Source organism: Anabrus simplex, chromosome 2 (assembly GCF_040414725.1).
Source record: "Anabrus simplex isolate iqAnaSimp1 chromosome 2, ASM4041472v1, whole genome shotgun sequence".
Taxonomy (NCBI): Eukaryota; Metazoa; Arthropoda; class Insecta; order Orthoptera; family Tettigoniidae; genus Anabrus; species Anabrus simplex.
The window spans coordinates 160714619-160742108 of NC_090266.1; the positions used below are offsets into that span (position 1 = coordinate 160714619).

The 27490-nt window shown below is 38.9% G+C and overlaps 1 protein-coding gene across 2 annotated transcripts in view; it reads right to left on the reverse strand.

The window, feature by feature from the left end:
- Window positions 1–27490, reverse strand: part of LOC136863962 (dual specificity protein phosphatase CDC14C) — a 451301-nt gene that overhangs the window by 127586 nt on the left and 296225 nt on the right. For both annotated transcript variants that reach the window (XM_068226497.1, XM_068226496.1), the window contains exons 4-6: window positions 27045–27124; window positions 6802–6931; window positions 6612–6699 (exon numbers count right to left, since the gene is read on the reverse strand). In XM_068226497.1, coding sequence (XP_068082598.1) covers window positions 6612–6699; window positions 6802–6931; window positions 27045–27124 — 298 coding nt within the window. The remainder of the gene's footprint in view (window positions 1–6611; window positions 6700–6801; window positions 6932–27044; window positions 27125–27490) is intronic.

Consider the following 27490-nt stretch of genomic DNA (forward strand, 5'->3'; position numbering starts at 1 on the left):
ATTATTATTATTACTACTACTTTGAAGGAACCATTTTATCTAGGAACTGGTATTTGCAATAAGGATACACACCAAACTTCAAGCTCTAATAATATTTCACAGAGAAGAATATTTAAGAAAACATTTACTTCTTTTTGTCCCCTTCCCAAGGTGGTGTAGCTCTTTGAGCTGTAAATACCAGTACCACTTTAACCATATTCTAGTCCTGCCAGTCTTAAATTTATGGCTACATTGGGAATCGAACTTCGACTTCCATGAACGGAATCTAATAGTGCTAACCGTTACACTAAGGAGATGCAAGTTACACAGATGATATGAAGCCATTAGTACAGCAAAGGCATTATCGCCAAAAGCTAGTTTTAAGAAAAACTTGTTTAAAGTTTTGCTAAGTATCTCACAGGGAAACATCTACATACACATTAAAATATTTGATTAAAATATTGTACACATTTCAGAAGTGAACCAGCAGGCATTAACACTGTAAATTATAATCTATATATATAAAATAACTTGTCCTGACTGACTGACTGACTGACTGACTGACTGACTGACTAACTGACTGATTCATCATCGCCAGCCAAAACTACTGAACATAATGAAATGAAATTTTGAGGATACATTTATAGTAAAATGTAGGTGCTCGCTAAAGGAGGATTTTTGGATATTCCGTCGCTAAGGGGGTGAAACGGGAGGTGAAATTTTAAAATGAGTGTATCTATATCTCAAAACTTTAAAAGTTTACATATGTAAAATCTGGTATTTAGAATCTCCTTTAAAAATCCTAATAGGAGGGGTGAAAAGGGGTGAAAAAGGGATTGAATTCCTTTAATGAGGACATTTATATCTCAGAAACTCAAGATACTACAGACCAGTAATTTGGCATTTGGGATCTCCTCTGAAAATAAAGAAACACGTATTTTTTGTTTTTGGAAAATCCAATTAATGGGGGGGGGGGGTGAAAACGGAGGTGAATTTTAAAAGTGATTGTATCTATATCTCAAAACTTTTAAAGTTTACAGATGTATAAATATGTATTTAGAATCTCCTTTAAAAATAAAGAAAGATGTATTTTTCTGTTTTCGGAAAATCCCAATAGGAAGGGTGAAAAAGAGGTGAAAAATGGCTTGAATGCCTTTAATGAAGATACTTATACCTCAGAAGCTGAAGAATTTACAGACCTCAAAATTGGTATTTGGGATCTTCTTTAAAAATAAAGAAACACACATAATTTTTGTTTTCCAAAAATCCCAATAGGAGGTGTGAAAACAGTGAAAAAGGGGTTGAATGCCTTAAATTAGGATACTTATATCTCAGAAACAGAAGATATTAAAGACCTGAAAATTGGTATTTGGGATCTCATTTGGAAATAAACACGTATATTTTTGTTTTTGGAAAATCCAATTAATGGGGATTAAACACGAGTGACAAATTGGGGTGAATTTTTAGAATGACTATATCTACAGTATATCTCAGAAACATAAAATGTTACAGACGTAAAAATTGGTATTTTGGAATCTTCTGTACAAGTAAAGATACACAGGTGATTTGTTTTTGGAAACTCCGCTTAAGGGGAACTATGAAGGGGGTGAAATATTAAAATTAGCATTTCTACAGTATATCTCAAAAACTTAACATGTTACCGAAGTGAAAAATAGTATTTTTAGCTCTATTAAAAATATAGAAACATGTATTTTTTGTTTTCTGAAAAACCACTTGGGTGGAGGGGTAAAAGTGACTGAAAATGGGGTAGAATTCTTTTAATTAGGATAATGATATCTCAAAAGCTGAAGATGTTACAGACGTGAAATTTGGTATTTGGAATCTTCTTTCAAAATAAAGAAATACTTATTTTTTGTATTTGAAAATCCACCTGGGGGGGGGGGGTTGTGTGAATTGAAAAATTAGTTGAATTATTTCATGAGGATACTATTATCTCAAAAACGGAAGATTTTGCAGACATGAAAATTGGTATTTGGAATCTGCTTTAAAATTAAAGGAACATGTATTCTCAGAAAATCCAGTGGAGAAGGGGGAGGTGAAAGAATAAAAAATTAATTGAATTAATTGTGTTAGGATACTTACATCTAATAAAAACTAAAGTTGTTACAGACGTGAAAATTAGTATTTGGATCTCCTTTAAAAACAAAAAAAAAAAAAAGCATTTTTGGGGGGAAATCATCTTGGGGAGCGGGGATGAAAAGGACTTGAATTCCTCTTATGAGGACACACATCTCAAAAACTGAATATGTTAGAGGCGTGATAATTGGTATTTAGAAAATCCTTTACTATTAAAGAAACAAGCATTTTTTGCCGGAAAATTCATTTAAGCAGGAGGGGGGAGGGGGGTGAACGAAGTGAAAAAAAAGTGAATTCTTTTTATGAGGATACTTATATCTCGGAACTGAAGGTAACAGACGTGAGCATTGGTATCTGGAATCTAAAGAATATAAGGAATATAAAGAAACATGCCTTCTTTTTTGGGGGGGCGGTGGGGTGAAAAACGAGTCGAGACCAATTGATTTTACTGTTCATAATGTCCTTTTTCTGATCATAAACTGATCATTTTTAATCTTTCGTAGTTTCGTTTTCAAGAGCCATCTTTTCCTTTGGAGAACAAAATGTTAAGATTACTGTAGATTCTCCTGGCATAGAAATAAAAATTTAAACACATTCGAAATAAACGATACGATGATAGTGACCGTAAAATTGTTCACCTCTATAATAAGGTCAATAATGCATGGAAGTATATCACTCGTGTCGCCAGAATCTCGCACACTTGCCTACGCGCGACGATGGTGCTGGTCACATTGTCAGCAATGAAAATGGCAGCAGATGTAATTTACCACCAAGTAGCAGTCTTGCATCTTGCTGTGGGGTCCAGAACATCAATATAATAATAATAATAATAATAATAATAATAATAATAATAATAATAATAATAATAATAATAATAATAATAATAATAATAATAATGCCCCAGAAGAAGCAATTGACATCCTACAACAAACCATTGTAGATATATGGGGAAGAGAAAAACTACCAGAGGACTGGAAGCTAGCCTTGATCCATCCTTTACACAAGAAGGGAAATATAAGAGATGTGAACAATTACCGTGGAATTTCTCTTCTGTCAGTAGCCTACAAGATCCTGTCACTATCCATCCTTGAAAGACTAGACCAGGAAGTTGAACAAAAACTCGGGGAATACCAAGCAGGTTTTCGGAAAGGCCGATCAAGTGCAGAACAAATACATAACCTAAAAACCATAATAAGATACCATATGCTGAGAGTTCGAACCTATGTATCTACATTAGTAGACTTCAGGAAAGCATACGACTCCATCGACCGTGATGTGTTGCTTTACATCCTCGCAGAAATGGGAGTCGATGAGAAACTTCTGGTGATAATAAGGGCAACACTAACTAATACCAAATCCAAAGTAAAATTCCAAGGATGTCTCTCTGAACCCTTTGAGATCAAGACAGGCATTCGACAGGGAGATGGGCTGTCACCTCTTTTGTTCAACTGCGTACTTGAGAAGGTTATACAGGAGTGGCAAAAGACGTTAAATGAAAGAAACCTTTACAAACCTGTAAGCACTGGGACTAAGAAAATGGAGTGGAAATAGATTGCTTAGCGTTCGCTGATGATATAGCCCTTACGACAGAAAATTTCAAAAGTGCAACAGAACAGATCACAATGTGTTGAAGGAAGTAGCAGAACAAACAGGTTTACAAATTTCCTTTCAAAAGACAGAAGTAATGTCAAATATCAAAGATGATACAGCACAACTAAACACCAAATATGGAATGATAAACCGTGTTAGTAAATTTAAATATCTTGGGGAATGGATTCAGCAAAATGGACTTGACAAAGAGGCCATAGCAGCAAGAATCAAGAAAATGGAAGTCACTTTCCAAACCACCTGCAACATATACAACAAAAAGTGCTTTTCCCTGAACACAAAAATTTGCCACTACAACACTGCCATCAAATCAGTATCGCTGTATGCATCCGAATGCCTTATCCTGTCTGAGAAATGTTTGCTTGCGGATTTAGAGAGGAAAGAAGGAAAGATCCTACACACCATACTTGGTCCAAACTACAAAAATGGCATCTACATTAGGAAATCCAGGCAAGAAATATACTCTAAGATAGAGAAGATCACATAACGCGTAAAGGCAGAGTTTGCTTCAAGGGTCATATACGACGGATGATCGATTCTCGATGGACGAAACGTATCTTCAGTATATTTGACTCAAAACCAAAAACGGCAATCCCATGGTACGTTAATGTCAAGAAAGATCTTAAAGAACTGGGCCTACAAGCAGAAGATGCACAAGACCAAAATCTTTTCAGAGCCGCCATGAAGACTTTTGGGACTTTCCTGGATGAAAAACGCGCAACTGGTGCTAAATGGACAGAAGAACGTCGTGCTAAACACAGTGAGCTAATGAAGACGATGTGGATCAAGCAAAAAATGAGCAAATGCCAGAATGTAAAGTGAGGCTTATCGTGGTCCCTAGTTGGCCGATTAGCGAAGTTGAATGAATGAATGAATGAATGAATGAATGAATGAATAATAATCTAAATTCAACTAATACCACCCACCCTAATAATAATAATAATAATAATAATAATAATAATAATAATAATAATAATAATAATAATAATAATAATAATGTTCTGGATCGTCGTCAAAATGTGCGGACAGTGCCGGAAACGGGTCCTGGCCCGGTAATGACTATGATTGCAGTCTGGCCACTGGTTCAGTACCGCCAAGGCACCCAAGACGACACCACGCCGGATCTCCTTGAGGATTTGATCCATATAAAAAATGCTTATAGGAAAAGATGGCAAAGATTTAGGGACCCAAGTGACCGGGTGGCGTACCTGGACCTAGCCCGGGAAGCAGGAAATCAATTGCTGGGAAGAAAGATTGAAAAAATGGGGGGAACTTTGCCGTAATCTCTCAGAAAACGAGTCAGATCACGAATTTTGGTGGATTCTCTCAGAAAACGAATCCAATCGCGAATTTCGGCGGATTATATATAAAATATTAAGCATTAAATTATAAATTTCGGTATAATACCGTAGCGAAGCACGGGTATCTTGCTAGTATATTAGAAAATACAATTTACAGGATACAGTATGATAGATTTTTGAACACTAATTTTATATATGACCTTTTTTAAATGTAAGGTGTGTGTTTATGCGTGATAAGAATGAAACTAATATGAAAAGGCCCGTCTGTTACACACGATCCTTTCACATTCACACTTGTCATTAATTTATTTAAATAGCTGTTCTATAAATTGTAATCCCCTTTCCCAAAATTTTCAAAATGTTTCATCAATTTCATCTCGACCTATTTTGTTGAAACCAGCACACTGACAGGGAGGCCCTACTTCCTTTGCACTTACAACATTTTTAGTTCTTGAACTTAAATAATCTTCATCTCTATTTCTATTTTTTTTTTTTTTTGCCACATTTATTATACATTTGTTTTTCTGTACACAGCGTTTTCTAGGACAACTTATGTGATGGGAAGGAGAAGCACTGTCTGTATCACTTTTGCTCAATGAAAGTAAATAATAATGAAAAGTCAACACTACAAGTTTCATTCCTTGAATGATAATGGTTAAAAGCACAAATTTAAATATGCAACATTAAAGACACCAAATAAATATTACTGCAAGAACTGCATAATACTGAGAATGAGTGTTATAACTAGCTTCTGAAGCAAAAGACTGAACAAAAATCTGAACTTTCAAACAGATACCACCATACAAGAAGGATTACATCTAATACAACAAATATACATTAAAATGCTAAAGGAATTTATGAGAGTTGAAGGGCTGAAAACAAACAACACCCTCTGTTAAGAGATTTATTGCCCTGTGCTGTTAAATACATAGTAGCAATTGCAGGACAGCGACCGGCCGATAGGCTGGCCATTACACCTTTGCTATTCTCGAGACTGAGCTGCTGCTCATAAGATTGAACAACAGGCTATATACAAATGGAGGTTTTGTTCTTAACCAAAGCGTATCAACCATTAACACTTGACAGCCATGAAAGTGTGTTGCAAGAGAAAGCGAAAAGGAATACTCTGGCGCATATGCCTCTGCTCTTCTAAGAGCCTCGTGTATGATAATTTAAGGATAGTCCATCATGTAAATAAAATAATACACCTTGCACTAAGTGAATAACAGCCAAAACTTTCACTCAGTCTTACATTTAAGGATGATTTATATCATTGTAGTCCACTTCTTCCGATTACTAATTTAACCAATTAAAACTGAAAATAGACTATTCCACCCCGGTTTTAAAATTATTTTTTGTGTCACAATTTACTTGACATCACACTGGCACAGGTAAGTCTTATGGCGATGATGGATAGAGGAAATGTCTAGGAGTGGGAAGGAAGTGATCGTGGTCTTAATTTAACTACAATCACAGCATTTGCCAGTGTGAAAATGGGAAACCATGGAAAACAATTTTCAAGCCTGCTGACAGTGGGGGTCAAATTCACTATCTCCAATTACAAAGTGACAGCTAAGTGACTCAAACCATACAGCCACTCGCTCGGTATTCCACCAGGCAACTTACCATTTTCAATTTTGCTTTTTGCATGTGGACCACAGAAAGCAATAAACTTCTGAGGTACAATCCAGTTCAGGTCACCATTTTCAACTCGCTGAAAAATGAATAAACACCAATAAGAAACATGACACTTGTAAGTATGTGAAGAATACCACCATAATCAAGGGGTTTGCTAAAAAATGGATTAAAAGCCTACCTCATAGTACTCGTACTCATCAGCATCAAAATCATCAAAATTGAAGAAATTCAAGGTTTGAGCCTTGAACACAGCATTCAGGCAATCTAGTAATGTCACGTGATACACTGACATCCCAAAAGATGCATCCCTATAAATACAAAAATGGTTTCAATGTACAAAGCAGTATAGTTCATAAAAACATGTTTACAATCCAAATCACATAATAACATACTGTACATCCTATTTACATTCCCCAGTTTGGTTGCTTGACCTGAAGGTACAAAGGAAATTAAGGAAAATAGATAGTTGTAATTCTAAGGAATCCAATGTGAGCTGCACTGGCTCATATTGTACATTAAGCTGAAAGACCTGTGAAAATCTAATGCAGCTGAAATTTCCTGTACAAGAATAGTATGCCAAATATACAGTTGCTAATATTGGAAAGCCAAAGCACGTGAGAAGGAAATCTTGATGAGATATCCGAGGTTGTTAACAAAACTTCCCAATATCTATTTCTGAACAGAGTCTTTCACAGAATTATACACAGTGGAAAACCTAACCAGAATTACATTTCCCTCTATTAAAATTATCCTTCACTAAATTTTAACAATTAACTGCAGCAAACTCTTTTCTTTTTCCTTTTTCCTACATTTGAAGATAAATTGAGAGTTACTGTAGTTAATGATCATTCACAACTGCTGCTTCTGAACTGTTAAAATGTCAAGTCCTAACACAGAAGTACGTGCTTTTGGCCACTCCACAGCTATTCTGTACAACAGCTGAGAGAACGTGCCATACATTCTAAGCACCTATTCAGTTTGCTGTTTCTACTGTTCAGATGAAATACTTCTCTTTCACTAGAACTTAGCGCTGGTAAGAAACTGACCACTTAGCATAGTACGTCAGGGTTTGAAGTAAGGTTGTGATTGAAAGACAAGCATTCATATCACCCTGTACTTGTGACTGCATACTCTGACATTATGCTACCTCCAAACGGCAGGTTAATTTCAGGGAGTACTTATGTAACAGGATTAGACTACCTCAAAACTGGTAAATTTGAACTCAGCAAACTTCCCTTTTGAAATTCATATTTGTTATTTCTTTTTCTTCTACTCCTTTGCCATACATGTGCCTGCAGTGTGTACAGTTGCAAGGATCACGTATGTCTCTTGAGCATCCTCAGCCTCTCCTTGGTTCTGTGATGGCAAGAACTTTCTTGCACAGAATAACTTTCATCACATCCTTTGACTTACACATACAAGCAGAGTTGTCCCTCCTACAACTTCACATCGACAGCAGTGATATTGAAGGATCCTTGAATGTGCTCACTCTGTACTCGGATGGTCAGAGTAAAGCCTGCATACAACCACAGCATTCGCATCTCTATGGCGCGTATTTGGTGATCATACATTTTTTACCTTGCCCAGCATCCGAAGGCATACATGAAGCCAGGTCTGACAAGTCTTGAAAGACTTTCCTTTAAGTTCTATGAGCATCTGTCTGTCGCACAAGACACCCATCAGCAATTGCCACTTCATCCAGCCAACACAGATGTAATGCTTAACATCATCGTCCATTGTGGCATTGGTGGTAATGACAGAGCAAAGATACTTGAACCTGACTGTTACCATCAGTGGTTTGCTGCCTAGGAAGATAGTACTGTAGCATCTCTGGCTCCACAAAGTTGCAGAACGTGTATTCTGCCTTTTTGTGGTTGATCCTATTATCCATATACAATAGTCATTTTATGTTAAAGTCACATTCTGGAAGAAATATGTGGATGATCATTATTATGGATTTGTACTCATTTCAAGCAGACTTTGGTAAGCTGAGCTAGTGAGCAGATGTGTGTGGTAACGATCTGGAAGTGCATGGAAAGCAGTATGGGTGTAACAGTGCAGCAATATACGAGTGCAATGAGACAATGCCACAGCTGGGACAAGTAGACCAAGATGGAGTGCAAAATAGGAGTTAATAAAAGAATAGGACTGACAGAATTGTTGGTGGCGGCAGCTATGGTGGTACTCATATTAGTCGTTGAGATGAATCCAGGCCCATTGTCATCGGAGGACATGGGAGAAAATCAAGTAAGCTGTGGAAGATGCTTCTCAGGCTGACCAGACCAATGAAATGCTTGAGGTACAGCCTCAACAAATTAAGGAAATGAAGGAATGTTTACTGAAGAACTAACAGCAATAAAAGAGATGATGAGAGAAGACAAAGAAGAAAGAGCGACACTGAATCAGAGGATTAAGGAGCTACAAGAACAAGTTCAGGTACTTCAATGGCGTGATAGCAGAAGAATGGAGGAGGAGAAGAGAAGAACCATTATTATTTCTGGCTTGGAGGAAACTGAAGGAGAGTCCATGATTGAATTGATTAACTCTGTCTTAAAACTAATCAGAGAAAATTTAGGCACTGACTGTATTGAAAGGGATAGAGATGATTTGTACAGGATTGGAAGGAGTAGGGGAAAAAGACCTGACAGAATTAAGTTTGTTTCATTATTAATGTCTAGCTGAATTCTGAATAGTGCGCAGAAACTTAAAGGGCAGCAAGGTGTTGATAAAAAGGGATACGAACAGAAAAGCCTCCATGAGCAAAGATAGTTGAATCCACGGGCATTTATAAGAGGAAACCACTTGTATGTGATAGGAGATACTTGGGCAAGAACGTGGATGGTTAAGTTATCTAGGCGATATGTTCAAAGAACAAAATCAGCAGTTTGGGTCATCAGAGCAAGTGCATGGTGTACAAGTGATAACACGAGGGATTCCTGAGTTTACGTGCAGTGCTAGACAGGTAATTCAACAGTCTCTGTCAGAACTTCCAGCGGAGTCAAGAAACACAAAGGGGAATGACAAGGCGAGCCAGATAGATGTCTAAAGCGGGTCCAACTGGAGCAGCTGAGGATACTTCCAGGCGTAAGTCAGCGAGTCTAAGAGACTTTTTTCAGAAAATGGGAATGGGTTCAGGAAGTAGAGTAAATATCCCAGAAGAGTTATCTGAGAAGGATGTTATTTGTTCTTCTGAGGGGAGTACAACAGAAGTGGAAAGATCTAGGTTTTCTTGCCATTTGCTGTACGTCGCACTGACACAGATAGGTCTTATGGTGACGATGGGACAGGAAAGGCCTAGGAATGGGAAGGAAGTGGCCATGACCATAATTAACGTACAGCCCCAGCATTTGCCTGGTGTGAAAATGGGAAACCACGGAAAACCATCTTTAGAGCGGCAGACAGTGGGGTTGGAACCCACTATCTCCCGGATGCGAGCTTACAGCTGTGCGCCCCTAACCACACAGCCAACTCGCCCGGTGAAAGATCTAGGATGACTAGAAGTAAATCAGGGAGTCCAGTGGAACACAAGAGGTTAAAAAAAAAACTAGAGTTAAAGGTAGCTTATTGAAGGTATATGGAACAAAATATGTAATGAAGGCTTTAAAGAACTACTGGAAGAAATGGACATCCTTGGACTAGTAGAAACTTGGTCCGATTACAAGAATGACCTAAAGATAGAGGGGTGTATTGTATGGAGTCTGTATGGATCAAGGAGATCCAACAGAGGAAGGGTATCGGACGGAATTTCAGTGATATTTAGAAATTTCATGATCCGTATTGAAATGGGCTTACAATAATTGAAATTAATTAATAGGGGTCCTCCCATTCAATACACAAACATTTATTAATGTGAATCAATCACATGATGTTCACATAAGGTACTAGTTTCGGCACCAAACTTGTGCCATCATCAGCCACAGAGTCAAATCAAGTAAACTCAATAACTAGAAACAACCTTAAAACACACTGTAACACCTACATAGATTAATATTAAATAAAATATGGTACATGATAATATTAAGCGAAGATAATTCCTCTCTTGTGAATTCCTTTCATAATGACAACAATCTATCATGGACAAATTGTGTTGGTATATGTACCGATGGGACAGCGTCATTTACTGGAACTAAAAAGGGATTCAGAGCAAGAGTGAGTGCTGTTACTAATTCTGTAAAATTCACACATTGCATGACACACAGGGAGGCATTGGCTTCAAAAGTATTACAACCATAAGTCAATAAAGTGCTGACCGATGCCGTCAGTGTTGTAAATTTTGTGAAAGCAAGAGCTAAACAGTAGGCAATTTTTCATTTTTTGCGAGGAGATGGGGTCTACACATGATTCACTTCTATTGCACATGGAGGTATGCTGGTTGTCTCGTGGTAGAGCCCGTTGCGTTGTGGAGCTTCGTCTTTTCCTACTGGACACCAATCCTATACTCGCAGCTCTGTTTCTGGATGAAAATTGGCTTCTAATACTGTGCTACCTGGGTGAGGTACTTGAGAAACTGAATTATCATTTCGTGTCACTTCAAGGATGAAATAGTAACATTGACTTTCTAAGCGAGACAGTTCTTGAATTTAAGAGAAAACTTGAACTTTGGAAAATCAAGATGGACAAAGATAACTTTGAGATGTTTTCTTGTTTGAATTCCTGGAGGAAAATTAGTGGATTTACCGTAGCACACCTTGAAAACCTTCGCCTACAATTCGAGGATAATTGTCCAGAACCTTCAGCTAAGTATGACTGGATTCGCAGTTCACTCGATACGAACGTAACAGCCCACATGTCAATGGTAGAACGGGAGGAGCTAATAGAACTCACGGGCAACAGAACGCTCCGAAATGAATTTAAGTTGAAGTTTCTTGAAAATTTTTGGGTACAGGTTCGAAATGAATATCCCAATTTATCAGAAAAGCCATGGATGTGTTATTACCCTTCGTTTTAACTTGCTTGTGCAAGTCAACATTTTCCGCAATGGAATCCATCCAAGACAAAGCATCGGCCTCGACTGCAGCTGGAAAGGGATCTGCAGGTTCCAGTTTCAAATATCCAACCAAGACTGGATCTACTTTCATCACAGATTCAAGCACATCCATTACACTAACTCAGTGAATGTCACAGAATTACCGAATCGTGTACCTTTATATTCACCTCTTTTACTCTTTTTTTTGGGTGAAGAATTTAAACATAACATTTTTCAAATTCACAGTTAAATGTTGAAAATTGTATATATTATTTATACTGACATTTATAGGTCACGAGCTTTAAAATACAAAAAGCATTATAAATGAACTAAAAGCAACACTGGCGCCACAGCTAAAGAGCTAACAAGTGAAATAAAAAAATTGTTGTATTCCATTAATTGCAACATGCACCTGTTGTTTTTTTATAAGCATGTAGTAATAGTTAACATTCAACATCCTGGACTCACAAATTCACGATTTTTTTTTTTTTGGTTGCAAAAGTTGTTGAACTATGATGTGCTCGAAGAATAGTAAATTGTATGTTGTTGTTATTATTATTATTATTATTATTATTGTTGTTGTAACGAGTAGTTGCAGTAATTACACAGATCTAGCGATGCTTTTTTTTTTTTTTTTTTTTTTTTTTTTTTTGCGAAGTAGACTATGCGAAGTGCTAAGAAAGAAAAGAAGGATAGGGGAGGGTGGCTAGATATTTCATGTTTCAGAAGGGGAGCGCGACAGAAAAAGTTTGAGAACCCGTGGTGTAAAGCATGAGAACAAATCACTCCACACTGCTTCCAATAGGCTGCTTTCAAACTACTCAGGAAACCAGCGATGGTTAATAATAATAATAATAATAATAATAATAATAATAATAATAATAATACTAACAATAATTGTACCGGTTGGTACACCTATACACCGCACATTTGAATTTTCCACCTTTAAGTACTCCTCTACAGCTGAAACTCTGAACTTTAAAACTGAATTAATTCAACCGTTTATCTGAAGATGTCACTATGTTAATTTCGAATTGTTTTTGTTTACTAATTATCTAGAAGTATGGACATTCGCTAACAGATGTCTCTACCCAAAAAACTATGATCATGCACCCTGGTGCGAAGTGAAGGAACTTTTGTTGAAGAAATTTTGTATTTACAAGTTTTGGTCTTTACTAAATTTTGTTCTTTCATTTGTGGGTTGGCAATATTAAGCTTTCTTTCCACCGGTTTTGAACTTAGCCAATCAGTAATTTCTGTAATTAATTTCCACCTATCAGAGGTTTCTTCTTCGAATTTCCATGTGTAACTCTTAGCTACCCAATAAAGTTGAGTGGGTGTGTCTTTATTATTCATGAAAGGTCTCGAATCATCCATGAGGGTTTAAAAACTGCTGATTTTCACGGCTCGTTGCCACTTCAACAACATCTAGCTTAGTGTATGGAAATACAGCAGGGGGCGGGTTGCGCCTCTTTCTTCGAGCAGCAGCTCTTCAGCAAAGGTAATGGCCTTTTAACATCTTTATTTCTTTCTTGCTCAGCGGTTAACCCCCGGGGAAGGTTCGAAACCTTTTCAAATTATCCTACCTGTTCAAAAATGTAACTTAGAGCCGGCTTATGTAAACGTTTTCTTATTACTTTAAATGTAAATCGGGGATAGAGAGTGCCTTACCCTCTCGAGCTCCCCTTCATTTTGACTTGAGGTGACTATGTTTTCGTAACTGATTTTCTAATCTTTCCTAATGAGTTAAAATTTTCTTATACAAGTCACCTATACAGTGTGGGAATAACCCCTGTGTATCGGCTTAGCACCACTTAGGTTTTAACAAGCTTTCATGTAGGAGTGCAAGTACTCTACTCCATTCAGCTTTGTATTTTGGGCCACTAACTTAACACGTTTTTGTTTTCCTTCCTGCGAAGGCCCAGTAGATTGGGTACGAGGTACCCCTGTTCCATTATAAGTTGTGCCTTGATGGCAGTTTAGGGTAAATATCTGTTTTTGCCTTTAAAAGGCTTGGACAACTGAGAGCGGGTCAGCTCTTTCTGGTATTTTGAAAGGTGCCTCTAGGAGGCTTGACATTACGAGGTGGGAGCAAGTGCTCCATGTAATTAGGGGTTTTCTGCCCTTTGGTAATTTGTGGTTGTGAGCTGAGAGCTCAGAAATTGTTAAACTTTGGGGCTCGTAGCCCAGAATTTGTAATGACCCCTTAACTTGTGCTTTCGTTTGTAAAGTTGCATTGTACCTGATTTTTCTTTGTTATTTCACCTAGTAAAAATTGTTAAATCTTGTTATCAGTTGAAAATATAACCTTTATTTAAATTTTAAATTCATCTTTCGAACTTGTAGTTAGACCCATTCCAGCCCGCACCTTCTTTCACCTCTGCTGATCCACCAAAACACGGTAATAATAATAATAATAATAATAATAATAATAATAATAATAATAATAATAATAATAATAATAATGTTTAATGTCCCTTCAACTGCTATAGACGTCTGGTTGTCTGAATGTTATGCTGTATGAATCATAACGAGCTGGAAGCCCACGACATGGAAGTGTCTTATTTACAGACCCTCAAATGTCACCGACTTCTTCAGGGATCAAATCGGCTATCTTGGGAACAGGACGACGATTAACAGACAGGTTGACCAAGTGGAACTGTACGATAACTGAACGATATGCAATTCTAACATGACATTAATTTTTAGCGGCCGAAGTGAACTACGGGCGACTTTTTAACGATTGACGACCGTGTTGCTACACGTGGAACACTTACAGACGGGCCGATCCTTAAAGATGCAACAAATAACACTACTCAGGAATCTTTTGATGACAATAACAAAAGACCCCTATACTTCACCCCCTGTCTCTGGTTCTTCCCTGAACGTACGAATACACAAACATTCTGTATGTCTTTCTCTTCCAAGCCTTTGTCATATTGTGCTATTTTCATCTCTCGTATCCTTTCCATAATTTCAGTTTCTTATCAGTTATCAGAATAATATTAGTTTTGTGTTTGATTTCTATATAAATTAATTACCGATCGAACTTAATTTGGAAATCTATCCATCATCTATTGGCTGACAGAAAAGCTAAAGTTATTATGTTATGTTCTACACTGCTTATTTCCATGTTATTTTGCAACTCCTAATCTCCAATTTTCATAGAGTGCAAGGGACTCAAAAGGAGTGTAAATAACGTTTTACCGGTACGTCTAAAATAATTTGTTCAATACACCCGGTGGTCCATCAACCCCTTGCGATCTATTTTTATGCACCCTGCCGCTTTTACTATATTTCTGAAATACATCAGTCCCTCTTCCTAAACTGGGGTAATATAACGAGATGTGTGGTTACGGGCTAGAAGACAGCAGGAATCGTGAGCGCCACTGTTAATTCACTATGGGCACATCTAATGAACCCGCAAAACGAGCACAGATACGAAGAACACGTACCTTACAACAGGAGGTGCACACACACACAGACCAGGGGCAGGTATTGTACGTACAGTACTGTATATGCTGGGAACTGAGCGCTGCATGTCAACCCTCGCAGTAGCTTATGTGGCAAAGACGCTGTGCTGGATATGATAGTGGACACTGCTCGAAGGTTCGAATCCCATGCAAGTATTTTTTCCACCGTCAATTGCCTGGGATGTGGTAAAGTTGCATACTTGAATGTTTACACAGATTGGTTTGTCTATTTGGCCCTGTAACGAGCCGTATGTATCGTGGCGTAGATTTTAGTGCTGGGCTGGACGAGGAGGATCTGTGACTAGGACACAGGCAACCAGTTAGCTACGTCGTACGTGCTCCAGTCTTCGTAGAGCAGAGGCAGGGCAATGCGTGCCCCAATGGAACGATAAGAACATGTTATGTCAGGCAGGTACATAGCTGCGCGGACTGCACTCCTTCGAGGCAAGTCACAACACAACACAAATCTTATTCGCCGTCTCTTGATCCATTCCAGCAACGAGTGTATGAATATGTTATTCACCTAAGGAAAAACTAGAGAGAATGCACACCAGGATTAACGCCTGTATCAAAAACGCTATGTGGAGAGACGACAACCGAAAGGCATGGCACTTTGGAGTGTAGAAAGACATCTGCGGGCTACTGCGTCTCTGGGAAGGACATGGCCAGTTCGAGATCATCCCCTAACATCTACTCACAATGACGAGGTTGTGTTGGACCCTATCCAGCATAACCCCCACACTAGCACACGGGTAATTCCACAGGAGACGAATACCAGCCGGGCGTTTGTTAAGCGGGTACTGGATTCCCAGCGGTTTCAACCGTACTATCTGCACTTGCATCAGGAGCTCCATGGTTATAATTCCGAAGCCCGGGTTGCGATTTGTCAATGGACCCTACAGTATGCGGACACTGATCCGACCTTTTGGCCAGTATCTTTTTTTACGGACGAAGCGCTGTTCCACAACAACTGAACCGTTAATCGCTATTGTGATAGTACATATATCACACCCTCACACTACATGTAGAAGTGAGATATATTATTGTCAGTATTCGATTTATTATTATTATTATTATTATTATTATTATTATTATTATTATTATTATTATTATTATTATTATTATTATTGTCGTTGTTATTATCAGTATTTCATTTGTATATTTTGTCATTAATATTTGTAAGCTGGGAGGTCTCCATATGAAGGTATGAGTAATTTGTTCTGGGAAAATATTACTATATTGAACTTGGAAAATTTGCATGAATCATGTATCCCAGTCTGATGAGATGAGCTTCTTGTTATACTCGGAAAGTTCTATTACTCATGTGAAACACCCCAGAGTTTGTTCTTGTCTTGGGAGCAAGAAGAAGTCCAGAGCGTGGTCTTGACAAGAGGATCTACCATGATTGGCTGGCCAGGATCAATATCGGCGTATCATGTGAGAGCTGAGGTCTTTATATACTTCGACATCACAGCGGAAGAACAACACACTGTATGGGAAGGAAGTAGTGCGGACACTCTGTACGGGAGCGAAACTGGATATATGGTACGCGAGTGACACTGCTGCACTATGATGGACTGGACTTTGGACGTTCGTGGAACCTGGTCTTGTGTTCGTGGAGAGTGACTAGCCTACAAGCTGTGGAGTGCTCGCGCTTGAGTATTGTATCACTTTGTGGCGGCCTGGTATTACATGTTGCTGAAAGCTGGGAGGTGCTATATCTCAGACATTCCATAATTTATGTTCAGGAACGTCAAGCGCGTGTTGCTCAAATGTATATATCTTTACAACAAGTGTTAAAGTCAGTGAACACAGTATTACGAGGTACATTACCTATCTGTGTGATATAATAAGTGCCGATTATGAGAATCGGCAAGTCGTGTTGATACAGAGACAGTGAAGGGTTCTTATCTGCATATATGTACATTGTTCAACGAACTAACTACAAATGGTGGCTTAGTTCTCGCTTTCGTTTTCCCACTGTTTTCTTTGTTGTTGTTGTAAATATGGAGTCTTCCAGCAATATTTTGTGTGTGTATTATGTGTATATTTTGGTGTGCTGATGAGGTGCTCATGCACGGATTTTATTGAGAATATAGTTAGTTATTTTAGAATCAGTGGAGTTATTGATGAACCTAGGTGCAGTTGCTACCTATTTAGTCGTTTTCAGAAGGTTAGGTAAGGCCTGAAGCAGATGTACTGAGAGATTCCTAACTCCTTTACTAAATTTTAAAGACCTACTAATCTGAATTTAAATTGAAAAGATATGAAAATTAATATTCATTAAATAAAATACTCAATCGTCGGGCCTTGTACTCACACTTAGATCTTACCCACTTACTTACACATACAGTATTTGAAGGGCGCCAGCTACAACTCCGTGCAGCAATAAGAGAATGAGATTCTTTAATATCTCTAGGGTGTGGGGTAATAAGCGTACTTTTGACAACATACCACCTAAGTTATGGGAACAGGAGATTGGCATTCGGTTTCCCCATTAAATTTGAGGTTATATGATTCTACTCTAAAAATGAAACAATAAATTAATTTGATCGAACAAAATATATTCTTTAAATTATATAAAAAAAATAGTAAGTCTTATAGCGATAAAACAGATGAGAATATGAAATTATGACATTGAAACTGAAATAAACTAGGCATGAATTTGAATTCTTCTTGACCGGACATTAAACAATTATACACGATATTTATCCCTCACTGGTTCACTTGAATGTACCTTCAACACTTTGAGTGTAATTACGACGTATTCCTTTGATCTGGTGTTTACTGTAGATGTATCAAGCCTAATTTGGTGATGCACCCTTTTTTTTTCACTGACGACTAGGTATCCCTCTAACTGAACTGACCGACTGAGGTCTCACCTTCCACTTGACTCCATCGTTGTTCACCTTCCACTTTACTTCTTCTCTCTTCACCTTCCGTTTAATTAATGACCGACTGAGGCCTCTCCATCTCGTTTACTCTCCGACCAACTGTCGCCTCTGCTTCCAATTGAATAATGACTGACTCTACAAGATACAGCCACCTTTTATAGACATTGGTTGACACACCTACGCAAACTCCAGAAATAACTATGATCTACTCTCACCTCGCGACAAATGTTACACCCTATGGAGAAATCGCCGGCGGCACCCAGTAGGTAACTCCAAGAACGTCAGCTCACCGCTAAATAAGCACGATGACATAGCGATGACTTGGCAGTAATGCCAGCAGTATTGCACAATGTAGCAATGTCATATCCACATCTGATATACAGCAAGTCTTGCTGTACATGTTTTTAGTGTTAATCTACACACACGTATATATGCATACATTTAATTATCACGCAAGCAACAAGCATTGCAGAATGGAATTGAGCAATAAAAATAACAATAATAGTAATCTCACAGATAAAATAATAATAATAATAATAATAATAATAATAATAATAATAATACTGATATCACCTTGCAACAGGATTTGAACCGTTACAGTACCAGTACGCAGCATTATGTACACGCCCTGGAAGATAAAGAATTATCATGCTCTATCTAAATTCGAGGGATAAATTCCGGTGAACTCGGGCGCCCATACTCCGGACACTTCGATTAATTATGTTTATTATAATTTATTTATTTATCAAAGAGTTACACCATAATATGCATTACTGGAGTGTGGATAAGCCGGACCCGCTGTGTAGAGGTAGCGTGCCTGCCTCTTACCCGGAGGCGTCGGGTTCGATTCTCGGCCAGGTCATCTGAGGGCCGGTTCGATGTCCACTCAGCTGACGTGATTACAATTGAGGAGCTATCTGACGGTCAGATGGCGGCCCCGGTCTAGAAAAGCCAAGAATAACGACCGAGAGGATACGGGCGTCTGACCACAGGGCACCTCGTAATCTGCAGGCCTTCGGGCTTAGCAGCGGTCGCTTGGTAGGTCATGGCCCTTCGCGGCTGTTGCGCCAGTGGATTTGGTTTTGATTTTTGGAGTGTGGATAATCCCCACTGGGTTCTGTTAACTTTCAGATCTCCGAACGTGCCCCTTCCAAATGAGCTATTGCGAGTCTTGGCATGCAGCGCGCAGTTCACAGCCTATACAGTACCTGTTCCTGGTCTGTATGCCCACCTCCTGTTGTATGATCAGGAGTTCCAAATGGTCCTGGGCTTCACTCACCCTACTACAGGAATGAGTAATACGTCAGTTTGGTTGAAATTTATGTGGGTACTTTTGGAGTATTGGAACACGAACAGCACATAACTGATAGCTGACAGGGCAGTGAATCCGTCACTGGTGCACTCCGGATAAAATCCCGGGGGTTGCATGCAAAGCTGGGAGCTGCCAAACTCTGATAATAAAATACGGTTTGTTCGACTAGCCTGGAATAGCGTGGGTTCAGTTCGGCATCTGAAGTCGAGGAAGTTAGAAACCAGTCTTTCGTTTCTGGAGAGGAACACAGCTCAGGATTTCACAACCTACAACAATGTTGGTTTGGTTGAAATTTAAGAACGTACTTTAGAAGTGGGTAGAAGAAGTGCACGGGCAGTGATTATTATTCATGTCCCTAGTTTCAATTACATATTATCCAAATACACAGTCGAAGACGTCAACACGTGCTCCGTTACAGGGATCCAAGGTCTATGATCCGATGTCCAGAGGTGCTCAGGATTTGTTTATCATTGATTTTTTTCTACAATTACTACGAAAAAAATGCTAAGAATAGTGGCATATGCCAAGTCAATGGAAAGTCCTTAAACTACGAAGCCCAAGAACTTACAGTCGGACACACTACGAAATATCAGAACAAATTTCAGGCGCGGCTCCATAATACGATCTGCAGAGCTGCAGAACCACCACAATGAAGGATATACAGTAATATATAGTGATTAGCGATCCCATCCTTCATATTGATTGTTTATGTCGAGCCAAAGATCGATACCCATACAGCTGCTGGTGATCTGGCAACCCTGTTTAGAAATGTGAACGACAGAACCGACAGAACCGAGGCCGACGAGACAGAACATTAGGCGAGCACACTTAACTACAGCTTTCTTGCGATAGGTGGCTAAGGGTCGCCCATAAGGTTCTGTATGAACTGCACGCCTTGCAGTACGTCTGACCTATTCCCGTGACCATAGAGTTAGTAAATAATACACGAGACAGCGCCACCGTCCGTGAGAGAATCTCTGCAGCGAGCGAACATGTTATAATCTCAGCTGTTTGGGAAAAGCTCCCTCCAGTGTACTCCTTAGTGTAAATAGAGAACTTATAAAACTGTGTGGATATTGATATGGTTTTAAAATTCTTACATGTCAACATCCTCAGATACTACAGTACAGTTGTGATGCTTCTGTTCAGTATAAAGAAAGCCCAAATAGCTTAAATACAGGATAAATGCGTGATAAAAGAGGATGGTTGTGATTAAGTAACACGAAATCAATTTACTGTCCATGTTAAGTCTTCAAACAACGTACCTTATGATTGGGGGTATGTATATTTTTCTGTCTTTGGTGTAAATGACCAGGACTTCAGCAAAATTCTATCCAACGACCGAAAATTTTCTGTCGTACGAAGCGAATGAGCGAGTTCTTAGGCTTACAAGTATACAGTAATCATGACTATGTTTCTCCGTAATGGTAGTGAATTCTTCCGAGTTAGGTAGTCATGAAAATGAAAACAGAAACGCTAGCACCATCAGATGATATTCCCCCTCCATTAAGAAAACCGGCTACCAAAGATGTATGCAGGTCTCCGGAACCTTTGTAAATATGAATGTGTCGATAGGTCAACATTTTTTTTTTTCGATCAGCGGAAGAGGGGCTTTATTTTTGAAACTTTTTAATTGTTGTTTTTTGTACAAGTCAGTTATTTATATTGTAGATGTCCCTCGAAATCGGGGTCTTACAAATTGAGATGAACGTCTACTTGTATTATTTCGGTACATTTTCGAGAACTTCACACTGATAGGACATGGAGTGAAGCGTTTCCGCGGGGTTGGAGGAAGGATTCACACGAGCTCAGCTGACATTTTCCGTATGCAATACGAATTTAGATTTGTCTGTTACACTTACTGCAATGGACTGGGCGTCACAGAGCAGAACCACCAACATTATTCAGAACGAGCCGCCACTGATAAATTCCGTCCTCAGAATGAATTTAACAAATTAGAAACGTTGCCCATACGTTGTCCATGGTTGAAATATTAACACATGCGTAATATAATCACGGGTGTTATTATTCGATAAACCGTGCTTGCTTATAAGTAAGGCAAGTACAGCAGAATAAGAAAGGGCAGACTCTAGTACGTAGCGCACAGCATTGTGTGCGGTAAGAATACTGTGCATCTTTCTGGTAAAACAAATCATCCCTCCTCATAGGTTTGGCTTCATGAAATGCTTACGGTCTTAAACGTGAGCTAAATCCATGCACAGCGCCAAACCTAGGTAATTGGGAAAAAAAACTTGAAAAGAAGACGAGACGACGGCGATGATGTAGTTCAAGTAAAACAAAATCTATTTCAACAGGCCTCGGTGGTGTGCGACAAAGACAGAAAGTGCTGTAACTTCAATCACAAGTGGTGGACAAATAATCTTCAAGACGTTGTCAAGACGTAATGAAATCATGAATGATACTACACGAACATCCAAAGCCTGTTTCCAGTCATTCAACCGGGTCAGGAATGGAATGAATGAAACCCCAGTCTAGCGGCGAGATGAGTGGGAACTGTCCCGGCTGCCAAAGCCTGTCACACTCCTCTGGGGCAATGATTCATGACTGAGAGATGAAATGAATGCAGTATTGCTGGAATAAAAGACGGCAGGGAAAAACTGCCCCGCCTCTGCGTTGTCCAGCACAATTCTCACATGGAGTGACCGGAATTTAAACCACGGAACCCAGCTGTGAAAGGCCGGCACGCTGCCGCCTGAGATGGATGGTACTAATTTACTTTAATTAAATAATGCAAGAACATATAAATACAAATCTCACGTTATGGTAGCTGAAGCACTGTTGAAGCTGCATATTCCCGAGTCTATTCCAACAGCACCGTTTTTTAATCATTTTAAATTTTCATTACTGGAATAACTGCTCAAGCAAGTAGGTCGAACCAAAGAAGTATATTAAGTCATTTACGAAATTCTGAAACACGTTCCCTCAAGAGCAGTTCGTAGAACTGGGTCAAACTTGATTTTGAATAATAAATGGTCAGCATCTAGGTAATCATGTCATTGGTCAGTGAATTCAAATTGGAATGAAATGGGGATATTGTCCATTACCCTGCACGATGCAAACACGTATTTCAACTCAGTGAATGTTTCAATAATAATAATAATAATAATAATAATAATAATAATAATAATAATAATAATAATAATAATAATAATAATAATAATAATATTTGCTTTACGTCCCACTAACTACTTTTATGATTTTCGGAGACGCCGAGGTGCCGGAATTTAGTACCGCAGGAGTTCTTTTACGTGCCAGTAAATCTACGGACATGAGGCTGACGTATGTGAGAACCATCAAATACCACCGGACTGAGCCACAATCGAACCTTCCAAGTTGGGGTCAGAAGGCCAGCGCCTCAACCGTCTGAGCCACTCAGCCCGGCATGAATGTTTTAAACTCCACTGGTTTCGAAGTCAAAGCAATATGTTAGTCTCAAACTTATATGCCACCCGTGATAATAAAGTTCGGTGAATAGTCCTGTACTATCAACATACATGAGCAATGCACGACAGTGACCTTACTGTCCTTCGAAATAGTCCCCTCCCATAAGTATGCACTGCTGAGATCGGCGATACATGTCCTGGAAACTTTGCAAGAAGGCTTCCTTTGGGATGGTGTTCAAAAGCCTCGCCACGTTTCGTTGGATGTCAGGAATATCGTCAAATCTCTTTCCTTTCAACGCGAGTTTGAGTCGTGAGAATAGGAAGACGTCTGGAGGATTGAGATCTGGCGAGTATGGGGGATGTTCAAGTCACTGACGGCGGTCACCGGTCTTCCGCTACGGGGGTTGTCAGAAACACTTTCCCGGTCTCCTCGAAAACGGGCGTCTCTCTCTCTCTCTCTCTCTCTCTCTCTCTCTCTCTCTCTCTCTCTCTCTCTTCAAGGACAGTGCTTGATCTTCATAAACACGTACCAGCATCGCACGCGTTTCTTTCGGTGTCTTGCCAAGCTTAAAACAAAACTGTACATTGATCTTGTGGTCGTTCATGTTCCAGTTCTCAGTTCAGAACCAACGCACTAAACACGCAATGTGTCAAACAGGTCTTACACGGCACACACACGATGCTCAAACTGAACAATGTTGGGAGCAGGTGGTCAAAACCTGCTGCTACGCAGGTGCAGCGTTGTGTGTCGCCAGTGTTGCCGGATCGCTAACTTCATTCAACGAACTTTATTGTCACAGGTTGTAATTTGCTTATGCTACGTAATTCCTTACATACTGTATTTCATATCTTCTCATCAGGTGGCAGCAAGGTCGATCGGCCAAATTGTGTATTTTTATTCCTTGGGATAATTTGGTATCTTCTTCGGTGGGGGGGGGGCTTTTCTTGAGAGGAAGTTTAGAAAAATTGAGGCTCTAAACTTTCATGTGGCATTCTTATGTTATTTTCTGACTTTTTGTCGTTTTAAGCCGCCTTTATATTGAAGGTCAATCTACTATTTTGCTTTACGTCGCACCGACACAGATAGGTCTTATGGCGACAATGGGAGAGGAAAGGCCTAGGAATGGGAAGGAAGCGACCATGCGACCTGCTTCTACGTCACGAATCCCATTTCGTGCCTTGGAATGTTTGAACTTTCTGTGTACTGCCATTGTTACGAAGGAGGGGCGGGTTTTTCTTTTTTTCTCTCGTGATTCTAGATAACTTCTGATTACCTATGTGGAAGGTGAATGTATATTTCGCTCTATTGGGTTTTACTGGGCTACGTTGGTATGGCCGGAAATATTTATGGCAGCCGACTGCTTTGCGAGGGTGCTGCATATGGGTGTAAAGTCGCGATTGGGGAGATGGCAGAGTGTTACACCCACGCTTAACGTATGAACTTAATTTACTGTAACAGAATATTATTTGGTGGAATCCGTTGATGGTATATTTTATACATCTTATTACCTTCTGATTTTACTGCGCTTCTTTTCCGTTTTGATGCTTGTTTTAAGGGGCCTAACATCGAAGGTCATCGGGCCCCCTTTCCGTTTTCAATAAACGTTTTGTTTGTTATTTTGTGTCCTCACAATAATCTAATGACCGAGCTCGATAGCTGTAGTCGCTTACGTGCGGCCAGTATCCAGTAATCGGGAGATAGTGGGTTCGAACCCCTGAAGAAGGTTTTCCGTGTTTACCCATTTTTACACCAGTCAAATGGTGGGGTTGTACCTTCCCTCCCACTCTTAGCCTTTTCCTGTCTCACCGTCGCCAGAAGACCTATCTGTGTCGGTGCGACGTAAAGAAAATTGTAAAAAAAAAATCCAATGCACTGAACAGAACGAGACATTAGGCACAATAAGTAAAACTGGTAAAAGTTTAAATACCGGGCGAATCGGACGTGCTGTTAGAGGCGCGCGGCTGTGAGCTTGCATCCGGGATATAGTGGGTTCGAATCCCATTGTCGGCGGCCTTTCCTATCCCACATCGTCACCATAAGACATATCTGTGTCGGTGCGTCGTAAAGCCACTAGCAAAAAAAGTTTAAATATATTTAGATACGCGCCCCTTCACTAGTTGTAACTGAGAGCGGTGCAAGCAGCTGCTAGGTTGTACCTTCCGTCAGAGCGCATAGTCTGCTCCTTTACCTGTCTGAGTTGAAGCGTTGGTCATTAAGCAGAATTGTGCCCGCCTTTTGGTTTATAGTGTATTTACTGCTAATGAAATGAATTCTTCCTTAGTCAAAATTTGATTATGAAAATAATGTTAGAGTTGTGTATGGGCTTACATCTATTGGAAAGGGGCGAAATGCAAGTGCGATGCTTTTTGCGGTCGTAAATAACACACCCCCTCCCAACAAGCTTGATCTTTACAACAAATGCGTTGGCACTGTTTTACCTTAGGTGACTACAGTGTTACAGTCAGCATAAGAATTCAAATAAACCCTGGGAAATTCAATCCACCACACACTCCTGATGCTTTTGGTGGCTGTTGGCAGAGACGAGGACATACATCGCAAAATGACATTTTTTCGACTACTTCCTTTGATACTGGAAAGATTCTAGATACTTAAGTATTGAGCAACTTCTATGCCAAATGCAGAAAGAATCCTTCACCACTAGATATCTGCAAAAATAACTATGACAGATTAAGTGTAGGAATGGACGTAGTAGGCGTATTTTACATTTTCATGAGATCTCAACAAAATGAGTGATATGTACGTACACAATATAGCAGTGATGGATATAGCAAAGTTTACCAGAAAGTGGTGGAGGAGAAACAATATGGGCCTCATGTTCAAATTAGTAATACACGGGCCTCGTGTAAAAGAATACTTTTGAAAATATGTAAAGAAAAGAAGCTACTGTAGATGGCAATGGAGAACTAACCCAATCTAAAATAGACAAAATTCAAAATGATTATGGCATGACTAAAAGGATAGTAGTGAAGAGGGAATAAGAATAGCTATTTGGGCCATTTATTATCATAACTTTCTACGTAAGAGCAACTACATCATTTTCTTTGCCCCGCGTCTGTTCAACAATCCACCTACAACTTTAAGTAAAGCACAGGCATTCCAATGAAAGTAGAATCTTACGAAATAGCAAGCAAATCTTCAGACACCTTAGTCAAAAAAATATCTTCATGGTGGGACAAAAATCCCGAGGAGTTTGAATTCTGTAATTTAGACAAGGTACCCTTAAACTGTTCTTGTCGGAATATAAACATGAAGACTTGGAGTTCATGATGCAGTGTGTTTCAACGCTGCAGCTGAAGAAAAAACAGGAGACGGATATTTTATTTAGGAATTTGGTTGTGAATCGTGCACGGAATGTGGAGATTGGACTGAAGAGCTATGAGTTGGACCATATCTGTAAAGCTGAAATCGCCACAGCAAATGCTACAAAAGATCCAAGAGTAGCAAGATGATCTCGGAAAAGGAGGCAAAGAGGATATAGCAGAGCCGTATTACAGCCCTGGAATGTACGTGCGAACTGGAATTTGTAACACTGTTATACAAGTTAACACTTATAATCAAGTTTATTTCACCTGGGAATGACACGTCTTAGGGCCTGAAAACCGGCTCTGAAAAAAAAATTGTGTGCTGACATGACTGTCAAATAATAATAATAATAATAATAATAATAATAATAATAATAATAATAATAATAATAATAATAATAATAATAATAATAATAATAAACTCAATTTCTCTCAATTACGCAAATTTCTAAACTTCTGGTACAGTTTTCTCAAAACGTGAAAAACAAGATAGAGAGTTCAAACATGCAGAGTATCTTATTACTAACATACTTAGCAATCCTATATAGACTGATATCATAGAAATTAATAGCTAGGGCATTACCTGTTAAAACATCTAAAAAATGGTAAAATAAAAATAATACTAATACAAGTTTTGGTTAAGAATGTATCTAATACTGTGCTAGATCTTCTTTATTCAATTGTTATGTAATTACAAAGGGATGTCTAAATTATAAAGGGATGTCTAGCCTGCTTACAGTTCATGTTTCATTGCTGAACAGACAAAAGTTCTCAAAACGTGTGCCACATATCTCCATTGAATGCTTATGGGAAGACCTTCACAACTGTCTCTCTGAATCTTCATAATGTGTAGCAAGAGTGATAGGATTTTCAGTGATAGAATGACAATAGAATCCCACGGTAGTGCTTCACTACGGGATCTTATATAAATACTCGTTGTTAATAAATTACAAAACAACGGCAATAGCAAACCGTTTGAAAACTCATTTAGAAAGCCGTGATCTTAGATTTTGTAAACATAAAAGAAAATAATGACGTTTAACTATACCTGAAAGGTAGGAACGGTGGATTTGATCCACCTACCAACGGTCGGTAAGCCTCCTCAGGAGTCTTCTGAAGATAAATTATCTGTAAAGAACGAAACAATTCCACTTATTTACCAAATAATGATAGACTATAAAAACACACAGATACATTGATATTAAAGGTTTTCGTACTAGATGCATGTAAGAAAATAGTTTTATTTACATCATAAAAGTATTCTAAGGTGATCGTTGTTACTCGCAGTATAAATTAGCGGTGATCACTCGGAGCTGTATGTTCTTATGAATTTAAATTACGGAAAGCAAAAGTAGCATTCTAGATTTGTGAGGCTATCTTTCTACAGAGTAGATAAAAAACACACACTCACTAGTGAATACATCAGTAAAGGCATCTGACTATAAACTGGGCTTAATCCGCACATAGCACCGACCCTAAGTAATTGGGAAAATG